The following is a 27,081-nucleotide window of genomic DNA, read 5'->3' on the forward strand; positions in this document are numbered from 1 at the left end:
GTCCGCATTATCCCCTTGGCCAGCCAAAAATGAAGTGTCCCTAGCCTGCATTCTCTTCATTAAAAGTGTCATGAAAGTTTATAAACAGTGAGGAGACACCAGATAATAGCAACAATGTCAAAATGTCTAAAATAATATAAGACACGTTATTTTAAGAATCTGAGGGACTTCCCTGATAGTCCAATGGCTAAGACTCTGCTCCCAATGCAGGTGGCCCAGCTTTGATCCCTAGTCTGAGATCTAGAGCTCATCTGCTGTTAACTAAAGATTCCACATGCCACAACTATACATCCTCAACTAAGACCTGGAACAGACAAATAAATGAAACAAATATTAAAAAAGAATATGAAACTCACCATCATTAACTCTATAGCACAAATTGCATTTCCATCTACGTTGATCAATGAAGGATACAAAAGGGTTGATATATGTTCGACAAGATCGGCACCTCACAATGGTATTGGATGTTATCACTGGCAATTGCTAGGAAAAAGAATAAAGATGTTGTAGCAGAAAAAACACCCCAGAGGAAAAATGGACCACATACTGCTCTGCTCCCTATGCAGAACAGAAAACACATTTGTCTTTTGAAACTGAAGTATTTTAATAAATTCCAGTGGTGCACTGAGCAACATAAGCAGCTATCAAGTTTCTCCCTCTTCTAACACAAACTGTAAAATAACAGTAAAATAAAGCCAAATCAAATGTAATGAAAGTTACTGGCAGAGAAGAAAGTCTGGTTGGCCAAGATAATATAATAACCTCAGCTTATCAGCTAAACTGATAAGAAGCAAGTGTGAGAAACTCGTAGTGTATAAAATGTCTGTCTTTGCCGCCTGACTGCACCTGGTACCAGACTCCAAGGCCCTGCTCGTTAGGCAACCATACAGCCTGGATGGGGACCACGGGTCAGCAGAAACCAAGGACAATGTGCCTTAAAGACAGTACATCTCTCAAGGCTTAGTGTGGGACAGGAACTTTATACATAAGTAACTACATGTTATTTGTGAAAATATCAGGAAATATATTTAACTGAAAATGAGAAAATTAAAAATTACCCAGAATTCTACATTCCCAAGGAAGTCACTGCTGCCAATTTAGCGTATACACTTCGAGAATCTGGGAAATTACCTATGTTGGTTTAGAAATAAAGGCTGCAATTTTATTACAGCTGGTCAAACAGTACTTACTGAATGAATATAATGAAGGTACTTATCATATATTATAATTATTTTATTTTCTATTCACTTGAGGAAAGAAAACTCCACAAGGAAGCTTAATGACCTTTGTATCCTCAGCACTCAGCGTGACAGGTAATCAAAAAATATTTTTTGGTTGAATGAGAGCAAAAGAAACTCATTAGCAATAGAGGGTAAAAACACCGTAGTTATAAAGAAGTATGAGGGCGAAACACAACTTATAAAGTATAAATAAAATGTATCTGATTAAATGTTTTTTCTGAAGTTTAGGAATTTTAGTTTAAATACAATATGCTTGCATGAAATACCAGAATATGTATAAAAAATCCAGCATGCTAGGTATTATATCAAATAGACTATGGAAACTTTAAAAAATAACATTTTAATTCAATAGGCTTCAAGAATTTAGACTTTATTATTACAAAGGTTACTTGATTAATACAGTTGGGAACAACTGTATGGTTTTCCTCCCTAACTGTGCGCCGCTGGTGGTGTTTCCTTTATGTTTAAAAATAACTGCTGAAGTTTGTCACCTATGGCCATTCCACAGTACCACTAAAACTACTACTCTTTCCAAACCCAGCTCAGATCTCATTGTAGAAAACACCCGCTACTGTACCCAGAGGAAACCCCTCCAGTACTGTGCTCGTTACTTAACTACGTCACAGATGCTGATTAGTTACAGGTATTAGTCATCCTGCACCGCAATTATCTGCCTCTACGTTTTTGCTCCTATCAGCAGGTGACAGAAAACGTTTGTTGTATCGAAACTGAAATAATTAATTCTACTTTCAATAAAACAAAATAAAAATTCTAAGAAAATATACAATCCAAACATCTTGCACATTAAGTACAGAGGTCAACACCCACAAATACCTTAAAATATGTTACTTTACCGTTAGGTCTCTGAAGGGATGTAACAACAATCCTAAAGGAAGCTTAGCTTTATTCAGTAACGCCTGTGTCTGTGGAATATTTGTTAAAGTACACCGAAATGAACTGTAAAGACAGAAACAACAGGGACTATGTTAGCTATCAGGAAAAATACTAATACTGATGTGGATACTTGCAGACAGCTAGACAGTCAAGAGGATACGTGAAAATCACTGGACATACTACAGAACTATGAGGGTCCTGATGACTTAACAGGTATATATGTAATTTATATGTCAAAAGATCCAAATTAAGGACTCAACATTTTCATGGTGAAAAAGTATAACACACTCAGGAAAACACAGTAACTCTAGTATGACCGTCAGGGCGTGAACAGCAGGGGGCAGAAAACATGAGTGAAAAGGTACCTTTGCATCTTAAGGATGCGGCTCCTGATCTACTGAGCGTCCTTCACCTGTTGAACGCCTCCTTTTTCTAAGACTCATCAGAGTTCTAGCTTCCTGTGAAACCACCCTCACCCTGATCACAAGTCAGAAGGAAAGACGTCTTCCTCTGTGCTCTGAGGTCTACTTATGCTTCTATGGCATCAGTTAGTCTGACCTGCTTTAGCTGTGCACTTTATCTTCTCTATCAGCGACCTTTTGTTCACTGTGTCACCCTAGCACTATTCCTCTCACAGACTAGTGCTCACAACTTGAGATCAGCAGACACAGAATCAATAAAGGAGCAACCAGAGATACAAAGCAGAGGTGCTGGAAATGGTGACAGGAATTTTAAGAAGAGTGGTTGACAGTATGTTGAGATAATCCAGATATGGGTTGACTCCACACTGGTGAGTTCCCCGAACACACCAAGCTGGTTTCTGCTTCAGGACCACTGCATTTGCTGTTCATGCAGCTTGGCGCCCTCTTTCCAGAGTCACGTTTTGATCTCTCATTTCATTCAGATCTCTATTCAAATGTTAACTCCTTGGGAAAACCTATCCTGACTCCTCAATTAAAAATAATCAACCTCAATCCTTTCTATTTCCTACTTCAGAGTTATTCTGAGATTACGTTGCATACCCATTGGTTTGATTATTCACAGTGTGTCTTCCCTAATAGGATACAGGCTGCATGAGACTGAGAACTTTGGTTTACCGCTTCATTCCCAGCACCTAGAAACAGTGTCTGGCACCTAATTTAGAAAGCATTCAGTCCCAGTGGTCATGTATGGATGTGAGAGTTGGACTATAAAGAAAGCTGAGTGCTGAAGAATTGATGCTTTTGAACTGTGGTGTTAGAGAAGACTCTTGTAGAGTCCCTTGGACTGCAAGGAGATCCAACCAGTCCATCCTAAAGGAGATCAGTCCTGGGTGTTCATTGGAAGGACTGAAGCTGAAGCTTCAATACTTTGGCCACCTGATGCGAAGAACTGACTCCCTGGAAAAGTCCCTGATGCTGGGAAAGACTGAAGGCGGGAGGAGAAGGAACGACAGAGGGAGAGATGGTTGGATGGCATCACTCACGTGATGGACATGAGTTTGAGCAAGCTCCAGGAGTTGGTAATGGACAGGAAAGCCTGTCATGCTGCAGTCCAGGGGGTCACAAAGAGTCGGACACGACTGAGTGACTGAACTGAACTGACTGAAATGCTGAATGACTCATCTTAATATGCAGACACAATTACTATTTCTGTTATACAGTTGACAACACAGACTTGAGACACAGAGTATTGGCACAGCTTCATGGATACTTATCAGTGGAACCACAATAAGTATCTAGGTCTGTCAAACTCTAAATCTATGCTCTAAAGTCTGCTGCTGCTACTGCTAAGTCGCTTCAGTCGTGTCCGACTCTGTGTGACCCCATAGACGGCAGCCCACCAGGCTCCCCCGTCCCTGGGATTCTCCAGGCAAGAACACTGGAGTGGGTTGCCATTGCCTTCTCCAATGCATGAAAGTGAAAAGTGAAAGTGAAGTCGCTCAGTCGTGTCCGACTCTTAGCGACCCCGTGGGCTGCAGCCTACCAGGCTCCTCCGTCCATGGGATTTTCCAGGCAGGAGTACTGGAGTGGGGTGCCATTGCCTTCTCCGATGCTCTAAAGCCTAATACTCTGCTATTTAGGTACAAGGTATTTTATGTATTTTACACATAATTGAGTAGAAACATAGAACTATTCCCTATCTATGTGATCTCTTACACGTAAACATATACTGTATTTACCTACTTGGAGGGGGTGCCTAACCATTCATAGTACAGGGCCATAATTCACATACTTATTGACCTGATAGCAACTTACACATAGTTTGGGCAGCTACCTTTCAATCTGGAATCAATGGTTTTACGTTTTTTAGGAAATGGTCTTGGCACTGCCTTAGGCACTGATTGGGGGCTGGTGTAGGGGATGGTGGAAGAGGTGGAACCCTCAAAGCACCCCCATATTCTGTTTCCTCTATTAGAAATCTATATAAGACTTTGGTTAAAAAGAGAGGAACTTGTTAGCTTTTTTTTTTTTTAAGCTAGAAAACTAGGGCCTTAAAAATACATATAGCTTTTTTATTTTTTAAGCTGGAAAACTATTGCCTTAAAAATACATATATATATGTTGCCTCTGCTGCTGCTGCTGCTAAGTCGCTTCAGTCGTGTCCGACTCTGTGCGACCCCATAGACAGCAGCCCACCAGGCTCCCCCATCCCTGGGATTCTCCAGGCAAGAACACTGGAGTGGGTTGCCATTTCCTTCTCCAATGCATGAAAATGAAAACTGAAAGTGAAGTCGCTCGGTCATGTCCAACTCTTAGCGACCTCACGGACTGCAGCCCATCAGGCTCCTCTGTCCATGGGATTTTCCAGGCGAGAGTACTGGAGTGGGGTGCACTGCCTTCTCCGGTGTTGCCTCTAAAGAACACTATTCTAATGCAAGGAAGACAGTGTTGTCTGTGAAGCAGAGTTTATGAGGAGAGATTCCAGAAGCAGGACGATGTCTGGGTAGAGAGAAACATTCTAGACTTAGGAGACAGAAAAACAGAAAGCAGGCACTAACAGAGGACTTTTGGTTTGGGGGGCACTGCAAGTGAGTAACAGAGCTTATACACCACTGGCTTGTGGCCATCAGATGGAGGCTGCCAACTAAACTTCTCTGTGAGGTGAGGAAATACTCAATAAAGAAAATCCAAATCAATATTCAGGCTAAATAAATGGATAAATACACATTGGGGCAAGGGTCTTCTCATTCAACACTAAGTGGGAAAAGAAAATTTAGAAATAAAACTACTTATCTAATCTGTATCCTTTTCAAGCAGAGATTGAAATTGCATTAAATTAAGATTTCACCTAATTTAAAAGGAAGATTACTTTAAAAGAAGTTACTACTGGTAAAAAGTGAGGAGAAAGAAATTTAAGAAAAATATGGTTAGATTTGGGTTTCTAAAACCCTTCACTAAAACAGAAAAAACTTTCCCTAGCATTAGATAATAGGGAATGAGACAAGGAATGAGACTCGACAGCAACAAAGAGGACAGGAACCGATAACTTAAACTAAATTTTACATCTAGAATTTCTACACAAACTAAATTACAAGAGTTCACATTAACAAAACTTCCAATCAAGGAATTAATACCATAATATTTTTACTATGTTTGAAAGTCATGCAATGTTTTTGACAAGGTTTTTACTTACTAAAGATTATAAATACTTACTCTGGGCTACAGTTTAATTTCTTGAGGTCTAAATTCAAGTTGGGTACAGGAGCCCAAACAGGAGTCATGGGTAAAATATTCCTCTCCTGAGTAAGGTTGACAGGTCTCAAGCTTTCTGGCTGTGAAGAACTCTGAAGACTCAATCCTCCCAGACTGGAGGACAGCTGGTTCATACCAGGATACTGCAGAAAGGGCAATTTGAAACAACACAGAAGAACAATGTATCAAACAAGAATACAATTTATTATACTATGTGTAGGAAATTAACATACAGGAAAGCAAAAAGATAAAATTTGAATCTAGCTTTGTAAAGTAGAAAAACCTAATTGGGCAGCTCAGTTTAAAGCACTCTTTAAAAAACTCAAAGCAAAAATACTGAAAAAATTTAAACCTTATGTGAATGGTTAAACTTAACAACAATATTTCGACAATGCTTTTCAACATCAAGAATTTGGTTTCTCTGAATACCTTGCATACTGGAAAGGCAGGATAAATGCTTAAAGTTTTTCAATTTTCAGAATGTGTTGCTGCCATAGGAATGATAATGATGTTCCATGAGTTCTGCTTGCTTAGTTTTTGTTTCCTTTTATATTTTTAGTATTATTATGAAGTCATGGCTCTTATTAACTCAGTGTGACTTAATGAACTGTAGTTACTATTCCCTCTGAAGCCCACACTACCCAGTCTTCTGTCAGTGACAGCCCCTGCAGCTGATTTCAGTGTCCTTTTGATATGAACCCGTTGTCTCTGTTAGTTTCCTTGTTTTCTGGCATGACATTCTGTATCACTTCTTCAGAACTGAAATTAGCCATTTATCCAACAAAGATTCCTGGTTCCTTTTAAATTGGGATGGTATCTAGAGACCATAATCTAGATAACATTGTTATTGTGTTGTTATTACTTCCAGACTTCTACAATAGAGATAGAAATCATAGAAGAAGAAAAAATAATGAGTTCACACTGACATTTCCAATTCAAATTTAGGTAATGGCATTTTAATTTTTTTGATTTTATGCCTTTATCGCTCTTCTCTTTTGCTGAAAATCTTGTATTCTAATGGTAACAGCATTATGCATATGTGCTCAGTCAAGTCCAACTCTGCACCTGCCAGGCTCCTGTCCTGGAATATTCCAGGCAAGAATACCGGAGTGAGTTGCCATTTCCTCCTCCAAGGGAGATTGCCAACCCAGGGATCGAACTCCGTCTTCTGTGTCGGCAGGTGGGTTCTTTATCACTGAGCCACCTGGGAAGCTCTGATAACAGCCTTACTTATTTGTTTTATCCTACAACATCCTAAGATAGTTCCAATATAACAACACTAATATTATTATAAGTGCAAGGTTATTTAAAGATTTCTTTGTAGTTCTTTTGTCCTTAGATTATTTTCTATTCAGAACATACAAAATACTGAGTTTTAAGATTTGTTAAAACAATACTTTTTTCTATATCAGAATGTATTCAACTTGATAAACTGGTTCACTTCTTTTTGATTTTAATTTTCAAGGATTGCTTTCTATCTTTCATTCATTTTATGCTTTTTTGAGTAAAATTTACATAGTTTTAATGTCAAAACTTTACAATAATTCAGAAATATCTTGTTTCACTCTTGATCCCTCTCCCTAAGCTAACTATTAGCTTTTGGTCTTACCTTCCATTGTCTCTTCTTAATAATACAATATAAACTAATATATACACTGCTCTAAATGTGACCTTTTCACCTAAAAAAAAGTGCTAGCAGTAACTCTACATCTGTATATAGAGATTCTCCACATTCTTTTGTACAGTTATCAAACACTCCATTATGTGAACATACTGAGGAATTCCAGCTAATCAGTACAGAATGATAAAGTCAGGAAAATCACTATTTTACAACCCATATGGGAATAAATGATACAGGTAATGGTCATCTGGAATAGATGACAAACAGATACCAAGAGATGAGTGAAAGCTTAACGAGGAACTTCACAATGAAAGGACAAGGCTGTCACCAAAGGAACCCACTAATCTATCTTAGCACCACTAAAGTGAGACAATCATGTATTATTATGTTGTACACAGAATCAGAATATATATTTTGGCTTACAAAATAAATAAATGAAGTAATATACTGAATTTAATCAAGCCATTGGATCTAATTTCTAGTCCACAGAAAATGAAACAGAGGAACAAGTCAAATGATACCACAAGAAGCAATTAGTCAAATTCAGAATGTGGGACAGTCTATAGATCAAGAGACTTAGTTTTTTCCAAAAGATCAAAGGCACAAAAAATAGGGGCAGAGTTGTGTGTTAGAGTTAACAAGAGAATTAAGAGACATAACGCTAATACAATTAGTGAGTCTTGATTTGAACAAACCAACTACAGAATAGCAATCTGGAAACTACCAGGCAACTCTGAAAGCTGACTCAATTTTAAACAACATTTAGAAATTATTGTTAATTTTGTTGGCTCTAATAGTGGTATTACAGTTTGCAAGAAATTATCTTTTTCAAGAAATTATCTTTTTCATCTCCCTACTTTGCCCTGCCCAGGGTTAGCTTTAAGACCCTCTGCAAGAAAAGGGTGTGTGTGTGTGTGTGTGTGTGTGTGTGTGTGTGTACGTGTGCATGTGTGTGCATGTGCATGCGTGCATGTGTGCTGAGGATAGGTAAAACAAGCAGAGCAAATTGTTGATAGTAACTGAAGCTGCTGAAGCTAAGCAAAAGGAAAAAAGCCCTGCATAATAAAAGGGATTCACTGAGTTTACATCAGAGCTGTAAAGGAGGGGAGAAAAATGATTATTTGAATTAGTAACAGTGTATAATAGAAAACCCCAAACAGACCCAAGTTTAGGATAAGAATTTAGAATTTAAATTTAAGAATTTAGGATATAAAATAAAGGTAGAATATTTAATCAATAAGAAAGAACAGATTATTTAATATCAGTGAAATTAGAACTATTTTGGAGAGAATGAGATTTATATTTATATACCAAAATAAAACCTTAAAAGATGCAAAAGTAAAGTCACCAAAGAACTAAAAAAAACATACAGAGGCAATTTTTCCTATCTTGATATTGAAAGACTTTTAAAGGATACAAAGGTAAAAACAAAAAAAAAATTATAATATGACTATATAAACATTTCTCTAATGTATTAAAAAAAACATTAAAATTGAAAACAAATGTCAAGCTGGGGGAAAAAATTATAATATAAATTAGACAAAAAAAGGTTAATGTACTTATTACAGACAGCTTTTACAAACCAGAAGGACCTGAACAGAATAATGGTGAAAGAATATGAACAAGGATTTCAGTAAAGAAACACAACTAATAATTATGAAAATAGTAAAACAGTTTTGCTTATAAAAAAATAATTCTTGGCATACTGAGAAGTGCAGTCATAGACACTTTTGCTAGGAATATTAATTGGTCCATTATTTCTTCATATCTGAGCACCAAAAACTACCGTCTGCTAGATATCTCCACTTGGATGTCTACTGGGCATTTTAAATTAATCTGGAAAACTTGATTCCCATTTCCAGAACTATTCCTCTGTCTTCCATCTAAATAAATACACTACCCTCTATCCAGCTGTCCTGCCAAAAACCTAAGAGTTATCCTTAATGCTTCCTTTCTCTCACCCACCACATCAGTCCAAAGACATCCCTTATCCATCCACTTTTTACTCCCTCTGCCAATACCACCTTAGAACAAAGCAGAATCATCTATTTCTGGGATAATGCAAAGCTTCCATCTGTCTCCCTGTTTCCATTTTTATATTTTCAAATACTCCCATCCCTAATCCGTTCTTCACTTAGTAGCCAAATGATTCTCTAAATACATAAACCAGATTTCATTCCATTCCATAAAATCTCCTATGTCTTTCCTCTGCACTGGTGTAAAACTCAAGTTTCTGACTATGGTCTTTCCCAAACTCTGTGATATCATTACTATTATTCTTCCCTTTGCCAGCTGAGCTAGAGCCACACTGGGACTTCAGTTCTGAAACACGTCAAAGTTGCCTCTGCCTCGCTGCTAAGTCACTTCAGTCGTGTCCGACTCTGTGCAACCCCATAGACGGCAGCCCACCAGGCTTCCCCATCCCTGGGATTCTCCAGGCCTCTGCCTTACGTTTCTGTATATATGTTTCTGCAGCCTGAAATTCTCTACCCTCATATTTATCCTTGTCTGGCTTTTCCTGTCATTCAAATATTAACTAAACTTAACTTCTACAGTGAGGGCTTTCCTGTTTATATACCCAAGCCCTGCAATTTCTTCAATTCATCTTGTTTCACAGCATTTGTAATTGTTTGAAATCAGCTTGTTAATGTATGGATTTACTTATTGTCCTATTGGTCCGGCCTTCCCACCAAGTTTCTTGAGAGAAGGAACTCGGTTTTGTTCACTTGGCTTCCTCAAGTAGTCTCAGTGCCTAGAGTAGGGCTGTCACATAGAAGAAACTCAGTTTTCACTGAATGAATAAGCAGGGAGAAATTCTAGGTATTAGCAGCTGTGATTGGCTAATCTTACCTGAAGAAATTTCATCTAAGGAAATAATGAGACAAACGCACAACGGTCTGTGCACACTTGTACACGTTGATTTTGATGCTCAGTTATGACCAATAGCAGTAGGCTGGGCGATTATAAAACATTACGCAGCTATTAGATGAAAGGTATGAAATAATGTGGACAGGTTCCCTCTCATGCTGTTCAAGGATTTTTTAAAAAAATGTAAAATGACGCTCATATTTATCAACTTGTCTGTGTAAATAAGTCATTTAGATGCCCAGCTCCTTTACTGGCTTTCTCCCGTAGATGCATATAGCAAGAAACCTGGAAGGACAAACTGCAAGTGCTACTGTTTATATTTTGATGGTGGGAATACTGGCTGGTATTTATTTTCTTCGTTTCTGTTTATCTGCATTATCCTACAACTGCTCATGCACCGCTTTTTAATTTTAAAAAAAAAAAAAAAGCCATACAGTATCTGTATCTGGGTTTTTTTTTAAATATTCACTAAAATATATATTTTTAAAGATTTAAAAAAATGTTTTGGCTGTGGTGGGTCTTTGCTGTTGCACACAGGCTTTCTCTAGTTGTGGTGAGCGGTGGCTACTCTCCAGTGGTGGTACAAGGGCTTCTCACTGCGGGGGCTTCTCCTGTTTTGGAGCACAGGCTCTCAGCACCCAGGTTCACCAGCTGTAACATACGGGCTTAGTTGCTCCTTGGCATATGGGATATTCCTGGACAAGGGACTGAACTGGCGTCCCTTGCGTTGCAAGGCAGATTCTCAACCACAGAACCACCAGGGAAGCCCTAAAATCTTTTTCTAATTTTTCTTTTACAATTAATTTATTTTTTAATTTTTAGGGGGTTTTTTTGGGGCCATACCACGTGGCTTGTGGGATCTTATTTCCCCAACCAGTAACTGAACCCGAACCCAAGGCAGTGAAAGCACCAAGTCTTAAACACTGGACTGAGGGGATTCCCTTCTTTTAAAACATCAACTCTTTCTGTTTTTCAACTCTGAAAAACTAATTTTAAGTTTTTTTCTTCCTCAAAGGGCAACCACTGGGACAGCAAAAGAGACACTGATGTATAGAACAGTCTTATGGACTCTGTGGGAGAGGGAGAGGGTGGGAAGATTTGGGGGAATGGGAATGGCATTGAACGAAATGCATATATGCAGAGTCAGTTCAATGCACGACAGTGCTTGGGGCTCACTGGGCACGATACGGGATGGTATGGGGGTGCAGAGGGTACGACCAAGGGGAGGGTGCATGGTTGGGGGATAGGAGGAGGGTACGAAAGGAGGATATGTGGATGGAGAATTCAAAAGAATGAATAGACAATGGAATGACAAAGAGATCTGTATAATTTAGTGAAACAATGTATTACTTTGTAAAATTTTATATATTACTGCAAGAGATGCTCAATGTGCAAAATAGGCTGATGGATTTTACTGTAACAGAATAGAAAATAGTCAACGATATTGTTTCAGGTCCACTGTGGAAAAAACCTTTGAGAAACTATAATTTGTACAGTTTTAGATTTGTATCCAAGATGAACATCCACAATTGTCTGAAAAGATTATTAAAAAATACTACTCCTAAAAAAAAAAAAAAAGAATTTAAATGCACATCCTTGCTATGTACTTAAATCATTATTGTTCACTTATCCTGAAATGGAATTCCATTTGGACCAATACAGCCCTAAAGAAAATCTAATGGAAGGCAGGGAAACCTGAACTAACCAACCATATTTCTCCAGTGCCTTTCCCAGTTTCCTTCTTCCTTCAGTACTTTAATTCTAAAATTAAATTCCAGGAAGAAATGGTTTTTTTTTCTTCTCTAATTTTCATCAGTTCACCATAAGATGAAATCTCTGTAAAGTTAGTCTACTGAGAGCAGTTTTTTATTATAAGTAGAATGCTTTTGTCATTTAAACTGTTTCCTTATATTTTACTTTCTCTCAACAAGTATAAATGCAAAACACTTATTGTTCTTTTAATAAACTGCTATGGTATTTAAGAGGTAACTCCATGAAAGCTCAAGTCAAAAATAATGAACAAATGTATTAATGAGCATTTGTTGAAGCTTTTACCTATTTTAGTTATATGTCACAGAGACTTCTTCAAGTTAAGTGCTGAAACCAAAATCCCAAACTACATTTATATCATGTCAGTTTTTGAGAAAGCCAGCTTAGTAATACAAAATTTAAAATAAGATTTAATTTCCTGATCATAGAATGAATATCTGCATATTACAGAGGCTCTGAAAAATAAAAGTACAAGGCAAAAAAGAAAAATCAGTTTTATCTTCTTCTCTGTATACATACACACATAAACACGCTCATACAAACTGGAATCAAAGTCTGTGCATGTTTAATCTAGGCTTATCTATATTAGCACTTATGATCCATTAGAATCACCAGGGACTTGTCAGAATTGCTACGTTCCACAATTTTTATATAACTTTATATGACTAAATACATACTTGAGCATACTGCTGGAATCCAGAATACACTGGGCTACTGGGTGGTCCTCCAGAATTAAGTGGTGCTGTGGCATTCTGATACCCAGGCTGAAGAGTCGGATAACCATACCCAAATGGCTTAGGCATTTTTGAAGGCTGAGGAGCAGCTGGAGCTGGCGCTGGAGCAGGGTCAGGAGCGGGGTCAGGAGCAGGACTACTTGCTGATGAGGAAAGCACATCTAACAAAGGAAAAAGCATGGTGTTCACTGAAAAGCAGCACTCCACAAAGACGCCTGGGTGAGCCACTACTTTGACACTTTCTTTTATTAAAACTTTTTATTATGAGAAATTGTGACTGTATACAAGAATGGAACAAAATAATAAACCCATATATCCATTACTTAGCTTTAAATATTTTGCTAATCTTGTTTCACATGTTCCTACTCCATCTTTATTTTTTTTAACAAATATATTACAGGGAAACTCCATCTTGTATCATTTCACTGACACATACTGCAGTTGATATTCCTAACAGATAACATATTAAATGTATATAATAAATACAATATAGAATATGTTATAATATAAATATATATTTATATATATGAAAAGTTATTTTTTTCCCTTTATTCTCTCAGCAGAAATGGGGCTAAGAAGCAGAAAACAAAGCAAAGCAATAAAAAGAGTGTCAATTACTCTCTTCTCCAACTTGCTTTTTTATCTGACCTTGACATTTATTTAAAAAAAAAAAAAAAAAAGACCCATGGAAGAAGTGGCCTATCTCCACAGTCCCCCGGAAGTCTGCTTTATTTTCAGAGGCGAAACTGTGAAACTATGAAAGACAGTGTCTAGAATAGTGTGTGGCTCCTAAAACAATGTCTGGTATATAACAGAGGCCAAATGAGATTTAATGAATGAATGCTTTTCCTTCATTTAAATTTAAAACAGAAACTAAAACTTGATGAAAACTGTAGGGGAAAAATAACTGTAGAAAATTTAATTATCATATATAAGAGTAACATCAACTGCACAAAACCATTATTAACATTTTGTTATACTATTAGTCTTATTTTTAAGGTTAAATCTAAAATATATGTGTATTTTACACTGCTATATTTAAAAGGACCTACTGAACAGCACATGGAACTCTGTTTAATGTTATGTGACAGCCTGGACAAGAGGGGAGTTAGGGGGAAAATGGGTACCTGTATATATATGGCTGAGTCCCTTCCCTGTCCGCCTGAAACTATCACAACATTGTTAATCAGCTATACTCCAAAACTAAACGAAAAGTTTTATTAAAAAATAAAATATATGTATTTTAATCTATATTTCATATAAAAATTATATTCTTCACTAGCAATCAGATTCTGCAAAAAAATTCTTAAAAGCATCTGACTTTAATAAATTTATTTTTTCAAAGTTTACTGAGGAATCCCATCCTTCTACTGACTCTATTAGCTCTCATTTTTGAAGAGACCTTCCTGGACATTCTTAAAAGGACAAAAGCATCAACGTCATGTCATTTCCTTAGATTTCCTGCTTGTCTCTCCTGACGGTGATAGGAACAGAAGTATTAATAGAAGGATCTCTTAACATAGCAAGAGTCATCAGCTTAAGAAATGAAGAACTGGAGTCCTAAATATGAGAGTCCAATGCTTTTCACCTTATTTAGGAAAGGGACAATGTTTCATACATCTCTACAGTCCCTAAGACCTATCTAGTACCTGACATACAGACTTATTTCACTTAATCTTACTCTGACAGATTCTTTCCTTAATTTTGGTGTAGTACACATAGCTAGGAAACTTGCCCAGGGTCATTCACTTACTGCCAAGGCACAGTCCATAAAAAGATTAAGATGTGCTGATTACATGAATACAGACAAACACAGCAAGGTCTAACTCTAAGGCCACCATCTTTTAACTCCACTACATTGGATGTTTTACTTCGGGTTACCCTGATGCTCATGAAATACTATAGTTATAGTTTTCATCTTTTAGTGAATGAAGTGACTCTTCTAGAATATTCTGATAATGGGGATTGCTTCTGGAATGGTCCACAACTTGTCACCCATACACATACACACAGATCCACAGATTCCCAGGAGAAAAAGCCCTTAACCACAAAGACTGAGTAGCTCATTTAAGTATTCTTGAAATATTAAAAGGGAACTCTATATTAAGCTGAGAAAATTGAAGTTTTCTACTGATTCATACGACAGTGATAGCAAGACAGTGTGTGAAGTCCAGCACATTCCAATTTCAATTAAGCTTCATCCTGGATAATTACCAATGTGCTAAGAAAGAGAAGAGCACAAAAAGTTGTTTTGTTAGTCCTAAATTTGGAATCATTAAAAAGATAAGGCAGACGGTCAGGTGTGGTTGTCAGGAGACAGGCACATTAGGAAAATAACAGTACAAGACGCTAGAATGAAAGAACTATCCATTATAGAAGTCAAATTTTAGATTTTTTAACACTATCCACCACTCCTGCTCCTACATGATGACCTACATTATTTCCTACATTATCTCCTACATTATTTCCAGACATGGTTAAAAGTAATACCTCCAAAACCTACCCTCAAATTGGTTAATCTATTTACTGGTGGAGGCAGGCAGGAGCCATAGCGGGAGGAAAGAGTCAAAGACTTTATACTCAGAGGCTAGTTGGAAGAAATTCAAGGACCTAGGCATGAGAACAGAAATATAAATTTAAAGGAGTTACTAGCATAAAAAAGAAGGGAAAGAAGAGAAAAATTATTCAGTATTAAGTCCTCTAGGAAGAGGAAAAAGATAAAGAGCATGGTAACAAAAATCAAATACTAAATTTCCTTAGGCCTCCCAGAGACAGCATCCATAGTTGTTACATGACAATTACACCATGAAATTAAGGCTGAAAATAACAGGAAAATGTTTCCTTTCTCTGTTAAAAATATAGCCTGCTAATTATGTACAGTAAGTGTCCATGTTTGAAAGTAATTGATGGTCAGTAACTTTTCAAATAAACTTCAACTACGCACAAAACAACTTACCTGGATAGCTGCCTCCTTCTAGGGCATCGTAACTGTTGGGCATTGGAGAAGCACTGCTTGTCGTAGAAGAGCTGTCAACACCTGAAAGGAGAAGCAAAATATCTGCTAAGTTTAAAATGACCATGTATCTCAAAGCTTTGGCAATTTTGAAAAAAGATGTTTTGCTGATCTAGGAAAATTCCTGATCCAAATAACATGAGATGACTGATGTTTAATGACATTTAAAAAACCATATATAAATTTCTGATAAGAACAGAGGATCAAAGTAGGAAGAATACGGAGCTCATGAGTAGAATAAAATTTAATCAGACACACATGAAGGCATCTTAACAATATATAACTTTAGAAGTAGTAAAACACAAATATCAATTTAGAATGATAGAAATGTTAATATAATCACACCTCAAAGATAGGCTCTACCAAATCGCAAGCTATTAAATACATCTTATCAATATCAGGTTATTTTAAGATAATTAAATTTTAATGACTTTTATAACTCAGTACAGCTGTATGAAACCCACATAAGAGGAATCTCTGGCTTGGGTTGCCACCTAGCATGTTACTAAGCTTTTCTATGTCTTGGCTTATTCATCTGCTCAATAAAGATTAAATAATATCTGTGATTTTAATAAGATAACAAAAATAAGTGGTACTCTATTAAATATGTGTTAGACTATGAAAACTTTTATTACTGTGTTCATTCAAAACTTGTAAGATTAATTGGAATGTTCAGTGGCAATTTATGATAATATTTAGTAATGTCACACAGATAGTAGAATACAATATAAATCCTCTCAGTTATTCACTCAACAAATACTTTATTGAAAGCCTATAGTTAACATAGATACACTAAAGTATCTGAATAAAACTGAAAATGCATATGGCCCCTCTCGTGTTGGCTTTTTTTCACCAGAAAACAAAATCCTGAGTTACAGAGATGATCCCTAGCTCTTAATACCAATATTATAACTGGGGTTAAAACTATATTTTAGGTTAATTTTCAATTGTGATATAAAAAGAATAAGTATGCACAATATCTTTCATTGAATAATTTAGGTTAACGGCAAGAATTCAGTGTACTGACTCAGAGCATAATAGCTAAAACTCTTTGTGTAGGAACATTTTGTTATTAGTAAATAACATGATTTAGAGGCAAAAGATTATAGTTACATTAGACTTTGCCACTTAAGTGCTACACAACTTTGGGTAAGTGACAACCATCAGTAATACTCTCTCCTGAAAAACAAGAACAATTTTTTAAATGCCCTATGTGTGCTTGTTAATGTTCCTGTGATGCTTAAATGAGGCAGTGGATATTAAGCAACTTACAAAACATGAAGCCTATAAAATAAATAACAGGCAAAAGACACTAATACAAAGTGCTTTCTTGTGGTAATTAGAAAATTGTTGCATATTTTTGTCATTACTCTTAATTAAGAGTGGGAAGTATAGGCTCTTCCTTTTTGTTCCTTGTATTTGTGAATTTATATCTAAAGCAGCATGCTGATATGTAAGGTCAAAAGTCTTGAAGTAACAGGATTAAAAAACAATAAACCAAAACCCAAATATTCACCAGAAGATGAATGGATAAACAAAATGGACTATATGCAGTGTATCTATACAATGGGATATTATTCAGCAATAGAAAGGAATTAAGTACAGATACAGGCCACAATATGAATGACCCTTGAAAACATGTTAAATGAAAGAAGCCAGACACAAAAGGTCACATGTATGATTTATATGAAATACCCAGAAGAGTAAATCCACAGAGATAGAAAGTAGATTGGTGGTTGCCAAGGGCTGAGAGGAGGAGGAGATGAAGAAATGAAGACAGAGTTTAGATCCCTTTCTTACACCTTACATTAAAATTAACTATCACAGACCTAACTGCTAAAACTCTTAAAATATGGGAGTAAATCTTCACGACCTTGGATTAAGCAATAGATTTTTAGATATGACATCAAAGGCACAAGCAACAGAAGAAAGAAAATAGATATAATGGACTTCATCAAGTGAAAAACTTGTGTTCCAATGATATTATCAAGCAAGTTAAGAGATAACCCCAGAATGAGAGAATATCAAATCATACATCTGATTAATAAAGATCTAATATCCAAACTTGGGCTTCCCTGGTAGCTCAGCTGGTAAAGAACCCTCCTGCAATGCAGGAGACCCCAGTTCAATTCCTGGGTCAGGAAGATCCCCTAGAAAAGGGATAGGCTACCCATTCCAGTATTCTTGGGCTTCCCTGGTGACTCAGATGGTAAAGAATACACCATGCAATGTGGGAGACCTGGGTTTGATCCCTGGGTTGGGAAGATCCCCTGGAGAAGGAAACTGCTACCCACTCCAGTATGCTGGCCTGGAGAGTTCCATGGACAGAGGAACAAAGCAGGCTACAGTCCATGGGGTCACAGACTCAGACACAACTGAGTGACTCACTAATATCCAAAATATTTACAGAACTCTTACATAAAGTTCTGTAAATAAAATATTTACAGAACTGTTAAATAAGCTCTTAAATAAAAAAACTCAACAATAAAAAGACAATCAAATTAAAATGAGCAAAGGATCTAAACAGACATTTATTACAAAAAAAAAATAAACAAATGGCCAATAAGCACATGAAAAGATGCTCAACATTACTAATTAGAAAAATGCCAATCAAAACTACGAGGTATCACCACACACTGATCAGAATGGCCACCATCAGAAACTCTACCAATAAGAAATGCTATGGAGGGTGTGGAGAGAGAAACTTCATTCACTGTAGATGGGAATGTAAACTGGTACAACCACTATGGACAAAGATACGTGCACCCCAATGTTCATAGCAGTACTATTTACAACAGCCAAGACATGAAGACAACCCAAGTGCCCATCAACAGACAACTGGCTTAAGGAGGTGTGATATATAAATATATGTAAGAGTACTAAGCAGCCATTAAAAACAGAATGAAATATCACCATTTGCGACAACATGGATGGACCTAGGGAAAATTGTAGTTAGTGAAGTCAGACAAACACTGTATGGTATCACTTATGCAGAGAATCTAAAAAATAATACAAATGAATTTACATACAAAATACAGACTCACAGCCATAGAAAGCGAACTTACGGCTGCTAAAGGAAAAGGGGCTGGGACAAATTCCTGCACTTTCCAAGCTGTACTGTAAGCATACACTGTACTGCAGAGTAATCACAGTATGCTGCCCTATCATACTGCGAGTACACAGAGGCAGCCACGCTACTATATTGATATTTGGAACCATGATACCAAGTAAAATACTGCTTTCTGCATCCAAACTAGTTTTAGCTGAATGAGAAGTTCTGGCACTTGTAGCCACTCTTAAACGTTACATCAAGTCTGCCTCAGTGACTTCACAGTACAGCTACTGATAATAAATATTCTGAGATCAAATGGATGTAACACTCAGGGAACATTTTTCCTCATTCTTTTACTGGCTCTATGTCACAGGTTGAGAGAAGACAAGAAGCTGAAAAAGAGCAGGAGCTGAATCAGAAGTAAGGTCAAGTAAATAGCTCAGAATCTGTGAAGTTGGGGGAAAACAAACCACGGTACACTAAAGCCTTCTAAAAAAGACTTAAGCCACTCTCTCTGCTTGGGTCAACAAAGTCAAATGCACTTATTAATATTTTTCAACTTGAAATGAACGAGGCAATTTGAAATTGCATTTCCTCATAACATGTATAAAACACAGAAAAAGTGTAAGCCAAATCCCACCTCTGCCACTTAGCAGGTGAGAGAAAACGGGCGGTGGAGTTTAGTTGCTCAGGCGTGTCCGGCTCTCACGACCCCGTGGACTGCAGCCCACCAGCCTCCTCTGTCCATGGGAGTCTCCAGGCAAGAATACTGGAGTAGGTTGCCATTTCCTTCTCCAGAGGATCTTCCCACCCCAGGAATCGAACCCAGGTCTCCCACACTGCAGGCAGATTCTTTACCAACTGAGCTATAAGTGAAGCCTGAGAGAAAACAGACAAGACTCCTAACATTTCTGAGTGATTTATTATTTGTAACAACAGATTTTATAACTCCACAGGGGTAATGTTAAGATTAAAGAGCTATAACAGATATAAACTAAATAGTTACTAGCCAAAGACTGAGAAAACATTCTTCATCTTTTCTCTTCCCTCTTCCTATCCTAAAACCGCTACAAAAGAAAGGAAAAGAAAGAACAAGACAAAACCTCCTGATTGATAAAGCCAAGCATTTATTCTCAAGCCTCAACCCAAACTTAACATTTATCACTGCTAACCAAGTTTCTTTAGATTTGTAAAAATGGTTCCCTTCTTTCGGGAATACTCTGCTAATATGCTTCCCTCCTCCAAACTTCTGCTACCTTAGTCTTATTTCTCACTAGCTTATTCCTTATTTCAAAAAGCCTCTAGCGCTAATCAATTTCTTCTGTTAATGAAAATCAACTTGCATTTCTAAAATACAAATTGGTTATGTTATTTTCCCATGTAAATTCCTTCACCTCTCACTACCTTAAAGATAAAACTCAAACTACTTACGAGGAAATGTGAGGTTATTAAAGATCTTATCCAGCCTACTCACCTTCATTCCAAATCTTCTTACCACTTCCCCTCTGCAAACAATAGGTCCAAACTCGCTAAAGTTCCCCAAATATGCCACTATCTCTCATGCTTCTTGCTTTGTTTCAAAAAAGTGTCTCTGCCTCTCCCGAGGTCCCTCACTTGCTCAATTCCAAGTTCTTTCAGATTCAGTTCAGGTTCCCCTGTCTGCCCTCCAGAACCCTCTCAGTCATCTCCACCCTACCTTTGGTTCTAGATTCTCCTATGTAATCCTATAAAGCACCACGATTAACACAGGACTGACTGTAATTCCATTCTATATTCCAAATCAGATTGTGAGCTTCTTGGGTTTTCCATCAAGCTCACATATGGAGCATTGTTAATCTGTTTATAATTTGGTTGTTCAGAACTCAAAACATTTTTCAGAGAAACAATAAAATAACTGGTTTTATTATCCCAGTTCAGTCAAGACCAAAATCAGATTGATTATATTCTTTGCAGCCAAAGATGGAGAAGCTCTATACAGTCAGCAAAAACAAGACCAGGAGCTGACTGTGGCTCAGACCATGAACTCCTTATTGCAAAATTCAGACTTAAATTGAAAAAAGTAGGGAAAACCACTAGACCATTCAGGTATGACCTAAATCAAATCCCTTACAATTATATATACAGTGGAAGTGAGAAATAGATTCAAGGGATTAGATCTGACAAAGTCCCTGAAGAACTTTGGACAGAGGCTCGTGACACTGTACAGGAGGCAGTGATCAACACCATCCCCAAGAAAAAGAAATGCAAAAAGGCAAATGACTGGTGAGGCCTTGCAAATAGCTGAGAAAAGAAGAGAAGCTAAAGGCAAAGGAGAAGAGGAAAGATATACCCATTTGAATGCAGAGTTCCAAAGAATAGCAAGGAGAGATAAGAAAGCCTTCCTCAGTGATCAATGCAAAGAAATAGAGGAAAACAATATAATGGGAAAGACTAGAGATCTCTTCAAGAAAATTAGAGACAGCAAGGGAATATTTCATGTAAAAATGGACACAATAAAGGACAGAAATAGTATCAACCTAACAGAAGGAGAAGATATTACGAAGAGGTGGCAAAAATACAGAGTAACTATACAAAAAGATCTTCATGACCCAGATAACCATGATGATATGATCACCCACCTAGAGTCAGACATCCCAGAATGAGAAGTCAAATGGTCCTTGGGAAGCATCACTACAAACAAAGCTAGTGGAAGTGACTGAATTTCAGTTGAGCTATTTCAAATCCTAAAAGATGATGCTGTTGAAGTGCTGCACTCAATATGCCAGCAAACTTGGAAAACTCAGCAGTGGCTACAGGACAGGAAAAGGTCAATTTTCATTCCAGTCCCAAACAAAGGCAATGCCAAAGAATGTTCAAACTACTACACAATTTCACTAAACTCACACACTAGCAAAGTAATACTCAAAATTCTCCAAGCCAGGCTTCAATAGTACAACAGTACATGTACTGAAAATTCCCAGATGTTCAAGCTGGATTTAGAAAAGGCAGAGGAACTAGAGATCAAATTGCCAACATCCACTGGATCATCGAAAAAGCAAGGAGTTTCAGCAAAACATCTACTTCTGCTTTATTGACTACACCAAAGCCTTTGACTGTGTGGATGACAACAAACTGGGGACTATTCTTCAAGAGATGGGAATACCAGACCATCTTACCTGCCTCCTGAGAAACCTGCATGCAGATCAGGAAGCAACAGTTAGAACTGGACATGGAACAACAGACTGGTTCCAAATAGGAAAAGGAGTACGTCAAGGCTCAATATTGTCACCCTACTAATTTAACTTATATGCAGAGTACATTATGCGAAATGCCAGGCTGGATGAAGCACAAGCTAGAATCAAGATTGCCAAGAGAAATATCAATAACCTCAGATATGCGGATGACACCACCCTTACGGCAGAAAACAAAGAAGAAATAAAAAGCCTCTTAATGAAAGTGAAAGAGGAGAGTGAAAAAGTTGGCTTAAAACTCAGTATTCAGAAAACTTAAGATTATGGCATCTGGTCCCATCACTTCATGGCAAATAGATGGGAAAACAATGGAAACTGACAGACTTTATTTTGGGGGGCTCCAAAATCACTGCAGATGGAGACTGTAGACATGAAATTAAAAGACGATTGCTCCTTGGAAGAAAAACTATGACCAACCTAGACAGCAACCTAGACAACCTAGAAAGCAGACAATACTTTGGCAACAAAGGTTCATCTAGTCAAAGCTATGGTTTTTCCAGGAGTCGTGCATGGATGTGAGCTGGACTATAAAGAAAACTGAGGACTGAAGAACTGATGCTTTTGACCTGTGGTTTTAGAGAAGACTCTTAAGAGTCCCTTGGACTGCAAGAAGATCAAACCAGTCAATCCTAAAGGAAATCAGTACAGAATATTCATTGGAAGGACTGAAGCTGAAGCTGAAACTCCAATACTTTGGCTACCTGATGTGAAGAACTGACTCCTTGGAAAAGACCCTGATGCTGGCAAGGCTGAAGGCAAGAGTAGAAGGGGACGACAGAAGATGAGATGGTTGGATGGCATCACCAACTCAATGGACATGAGTCTGAACAAGCTCTGGGAGTTGGTGATGGACAGGGAAGCCTTGCATGTTGCAGTCCATGGGGTCACAAAGAGTCAGACATGACTGTCAACTGAACTGACTGATTTCAATGAATACTGAAGACCCTCAAACTAATACTGTTCTTAGTGGCATTGGTATCATTTTACTTCCTTCACAGACCCAGTATATGTACTCAATTTCTAAAATTTTAAAAATATACTAAATATGTACTGAATTTAGTTGGAAGATATTTACTTTTTAAAATAATCAAATAGTAGTACATCAGTTAGTGAGAAAGATAGATTGGGGCTTCCCTCAATGGTAAAAGAATCAGCCTGCCAATGCAAGAGAGATGGATTCAACCCCTGGTCTGGGAAGATCCCGCATACTGAAGAACAACTAAGCCCACATGCCACATCTACTGAGCCCGTGCTCTGGAGCTCATGAGTAGCAGCTACCGAGCCCTGCGCTGCAACTGCTGAGCCCGTGATCCACAAAAAGAGGAGCCACCGCAACAAGCCTGTGCACTGCAACTGGAGAGTAGACCTCCTCTCTGCAACTAGAGAAAAAGCCTGTGCAGCAGTGAAGACCCAGCACAGCCAAAAACAAATAAAATTATCAAAAAGACAGAAAGTCAGATTGAACTCTTTTAGAGATTTTCTTTGGCAAGGGGTGTTAGGATGGTGGAGGAAAAGGGAAGATGTTGATCAAACAAGAAAATCTTCCAGTTATAAAACTTCTAGGGACCTGGGAATCTAATGTATAGCACATAATGATTATAGTTAGTAATACTGCATGATACACTTGAACTATTAAAAAAAAAAAGGAATTTTCTTTGGAAGTTAGAAATAAGGCCAATACTGTCCTGTTCTTTATGAGTTGACTTAACTTGTTCTATGTCAAAATGCAGCATTACCTTTTAAAATAACCAAGCCAACCAAAAACATATTCTCTCTGAGGTTGTGCCTGGCACTGAATAACTAGTCTGTGTGAAAGTCAAGTAAAAACTGACCAGCACCTTAAAACTCATCATGAAAAAAAAAAAGTTTTTTTCTTCTAACATTATTTACAAAATAAAGCATCAAGCTGTCACATTATGGGAGAGAACTTCCTCTTGTCCTCCGGCCTCTTCCCAACCTGAAAATTCCCTAGAGGAAAGGTGACGGGGCGTATGGGGAGCAGGTGACAGAATGTTAGACAGTGTCTTCCAGGGACCAGGGCTGGCACTGGGCTTTGGCTTTTTACCCCCCGCCTCCTTTTCACTTTATCTCACTTCTCAATTTCAGTTCACTGCTTGTTACTTTTCACTCCCATTTTCAGGTTAGTATCCCTTACTAGTAGAGGTATGACGGTATTTGTCCACCAAAGGTCCACTCTAGCACTAATAACTGAAGGAGAGAATATCTGGAACTGAATAAACTTAGTGAGGAATTTAAGATATAACCATTATGAGCAGCTTGCTATCTGCTTTCTTTAAATTTAAGTTTATTCTCTAACAATTCTGAACTTTCACAAGCTTCCAACAAAACATAAGACTGTCTCCAGTACAAAATCCTATTTCAGTTTCCAAGTATGCATTTAACAAGGAAACTTGAAAAAGGAAGCCTATTTGTAGCATGTAATTTTAAAGATATAATTAGATGGTTTAATGTAAAATCAGAACTGAAATTAAAATTTTCTTTTAAATCTGAAAGCTTTGGGAAAAGAAATGAAAGCTTTAAAGAAATACCCCCGTACTTGACTCCTAGACAGACACACTGTCAAGCAAACCATAAGCTTTAATAAATGAAAAGCTAAAATAAATGGAGAGTCACTTTAACTGTAACTATAAAGAATATACACGGGCTTCCCTGGTGGCTCAGACAGTAAAAAATCTGCCTCCAGTGCAGGAGACCTGAGTTGGATCCCTGGGTTGGAAGATCCCCTGGAGGAGGGCATGGCAACCCCTCCTGTATTGTTGCCTGGAGAATCCCACGGACGGAGGAGCCTGGCGGGCTACTGTCAACGTGGTCGCAAAGAGCTGGACATGACTGAGTGACTAAGCACACACAGCACAGCATAAAGAATATTAATATTATGATTTCCAAACCTGTTAGTTGATATTTTACTACTGCTTAAAAAATTTTTCCAAAATTGGAGCATAATTTCACATGAACTAAACACACAAGAATCTAATGATTATAGGAAAAAAACACCACTGAAACACTTAACAAATAGAACACTCCAAATTCTCTACTTCTTAGAGCTACTTATATGTAACCTCCACACCAATTTGAGGCACTTTCTTTTACCATTTTACATATGGAAAAATACTGTAACTGACCAGGACTTTTAAAAAATCATTTTAAAGCTAAATTTCCTTTCTATTTTTTCTTTCCCCTCACTCAGAATGTCCCTTTAATTTGAAACCAACAAAAACAGGATTTTTATTTACAAACCATAAGGAGATAACACCAGCATCCTAGGAAAAATGTCCATAATACAGTCTTATTTTATTTTAGTATGAACAGTGAAAGTCACTCAGTCGTGTTGACTCTTTGCGACCCCATGGATTATATACAGTTCATGGAATTCTCCAGGCCAGAGTACTGGAGTGGGTAGCCTTTCCATTCTGCAGGGGATCTTCCCAACCCAGGGATCGAACCCAGGTCTCCTGCATTACAGGCGGATTCTTTACCAGCTGAGCCACAAGGGAAGCCCTTATTATCCTGCTACACGATAAAAAGGCAAAGGAGGAAGACAATACTTTAACAACACCACGGTGAGCACTGCATGTGCTCTTTAGTCCCCTCTACTTCAGGGCTTCATGTTCTCATGAGGAGATGAAGACTACGCTGTTCATACCTCTCAGCAGACAGAGAGACCTAGTTTGAGGCAAATGCGTTGTTTACATCTCAATCAACTCATCTGCAAAATGGAGCCAATTATCTCTGCATTGCAGGACTGTAGGGAAGAATAAAACTAAGAACATGCTCTCAACATTATTAATGACAATTAATTTTTAGAGAGATTTTAGCATTTGCCAGACACTGTTCTAAGCTCTTGACAGAGAACACCTTCAATCCTCAAAACAACCATGTGTAACTGTTACTATTATTCTCCACTGACAAGATGAGTAAATTGAGACTCAATGAGTTTAAGACTTGTCTAAGTTTAAAACTTGTCTAAGGTCACAAAGCTAGTAAGTGACAAAATGGGGGTTTGAATCTAGAAGAAATGATACAAAAAGCCACAGCTTTAGTTAAATAATGTAAGGTGACAGGAGAAAAGCCATAAATGCTAAATCTTTTTGATTTTCTGATTTTTTTCCATCGAAGGAAACAGGATTTCCAACCAACGCACCTAATTGTTCAGCAGAACAAAAACAGGGCAATTTAGGCTGACAACATTACACAAAGTAACACATTTTTGAACTGTGTAAAATTAGGATCATAAGATTAAAAACTGAGACAGTTATAGGATCTGAATAACACATGCATTAAATAATTAGAATATCAGGGCCTGGGAGCAGTGGCCTATCAGCAGCAAGGGCCATCAATTACACTAAGATCTTGGTTCCTAAAATGCCCTTCTCCACTACAGGTACCAGGACTGAAGGAAATGCAGCCGCTCAAACACAAGATGAGCTAGGAACATCTTAATGAGGACTTAACGGACTTAAAATAAGTGCTTAAAGATTCATGGGAACATTTTTAAAAGACAGCTTGAAGGAACTGCTGCTGGCCAGGTTGAGGACAAAACGCTATTAGAATAACTAATGACAGTAATGGATTATTATCCACTGAATAAAACAAGAATCCATGAGTCATTATAAACCCAAAGAAATCAGTAAGGGAGAAGAGAAAGCTCTTCTTCACAGTGAAACCTGAACTCATAAACAAAGAAGGAATGTTAGAACTGGAAAATCTCCGAAGAATGTTCAAACTAATGTATGCAAGTTTAATAAAGAACAGGATATTTATAATAGTATCAAAGAACTTCCCCACAAATTACTTACTAATTTCAAGGCAAAAGAGAAGTACCTTTACAGTTGAGAAATCTGGCGGCTGCTGCTGCTGCTGCTAAGTCACTTCAGTCGTGTCCGACTCTGTGCGACCCCATAGACGGCAGCCCACCAGGCTTCCCCGTCCCTGGGATTCTCCAGGCAAGAACACTGGAGTGGGT

At 37.6% G+C, this 27,081-nt stretch overlaps 1 protein-coding gene across 2 annotated transcripts in view; it reads right to left on the minus strand.

Moving 5' to 3' along the window:
- The window catches only part of SEC24B (SEC24 homolog B, COPII coat complex component), an 81,178-nt gene that overhangs the window by 17,392 nt on the left and 36,705 nt on the right, over positions 1 to 27,081 (minus strand). For both annotated transcript variants that reach the window (XM_061419415.1, XM_061419416.1), the window contains 5 exons: positions 15,759 to 15,839; positions 12,746 to 12,963; positions 5,771 to 5,952; positions 2,096 to 2,198; positions 357 to 483 (listed from right to left, as the gene is read on the minus strand). In XM_061419415.1, the coding sequence (XP_061275399.1) occupies positions 357 to 483; positions 2,096 to 2,198; positions 5,771 to 5,952; positions 12,746 to 12,963; positions 15,759 to 15,839 (711 nt within the window). The remainder of the gene's footprint in view (positions 1 to 356; positions 484 to 2,095; positions 2,199 to 5,770; positions 5,953 to 12,745; positions 12,964 to 15,758; positions 15,840 to 27,081) is intronic.

This window comes from Bos javanicus, chromosome 6 (assembly GCF_032452875.1).
Source record: "Bos javanicus breed banteng chromosome 6, ARS-OSU_banteng_1.0, whole genome shotgun sequence".
NCBI classification, from domain to species: Eukaryota; Metazoa; Chordata; class Mammalia; order Artiodactyla; family Bovidae; genus Bos; species Bos javanicus.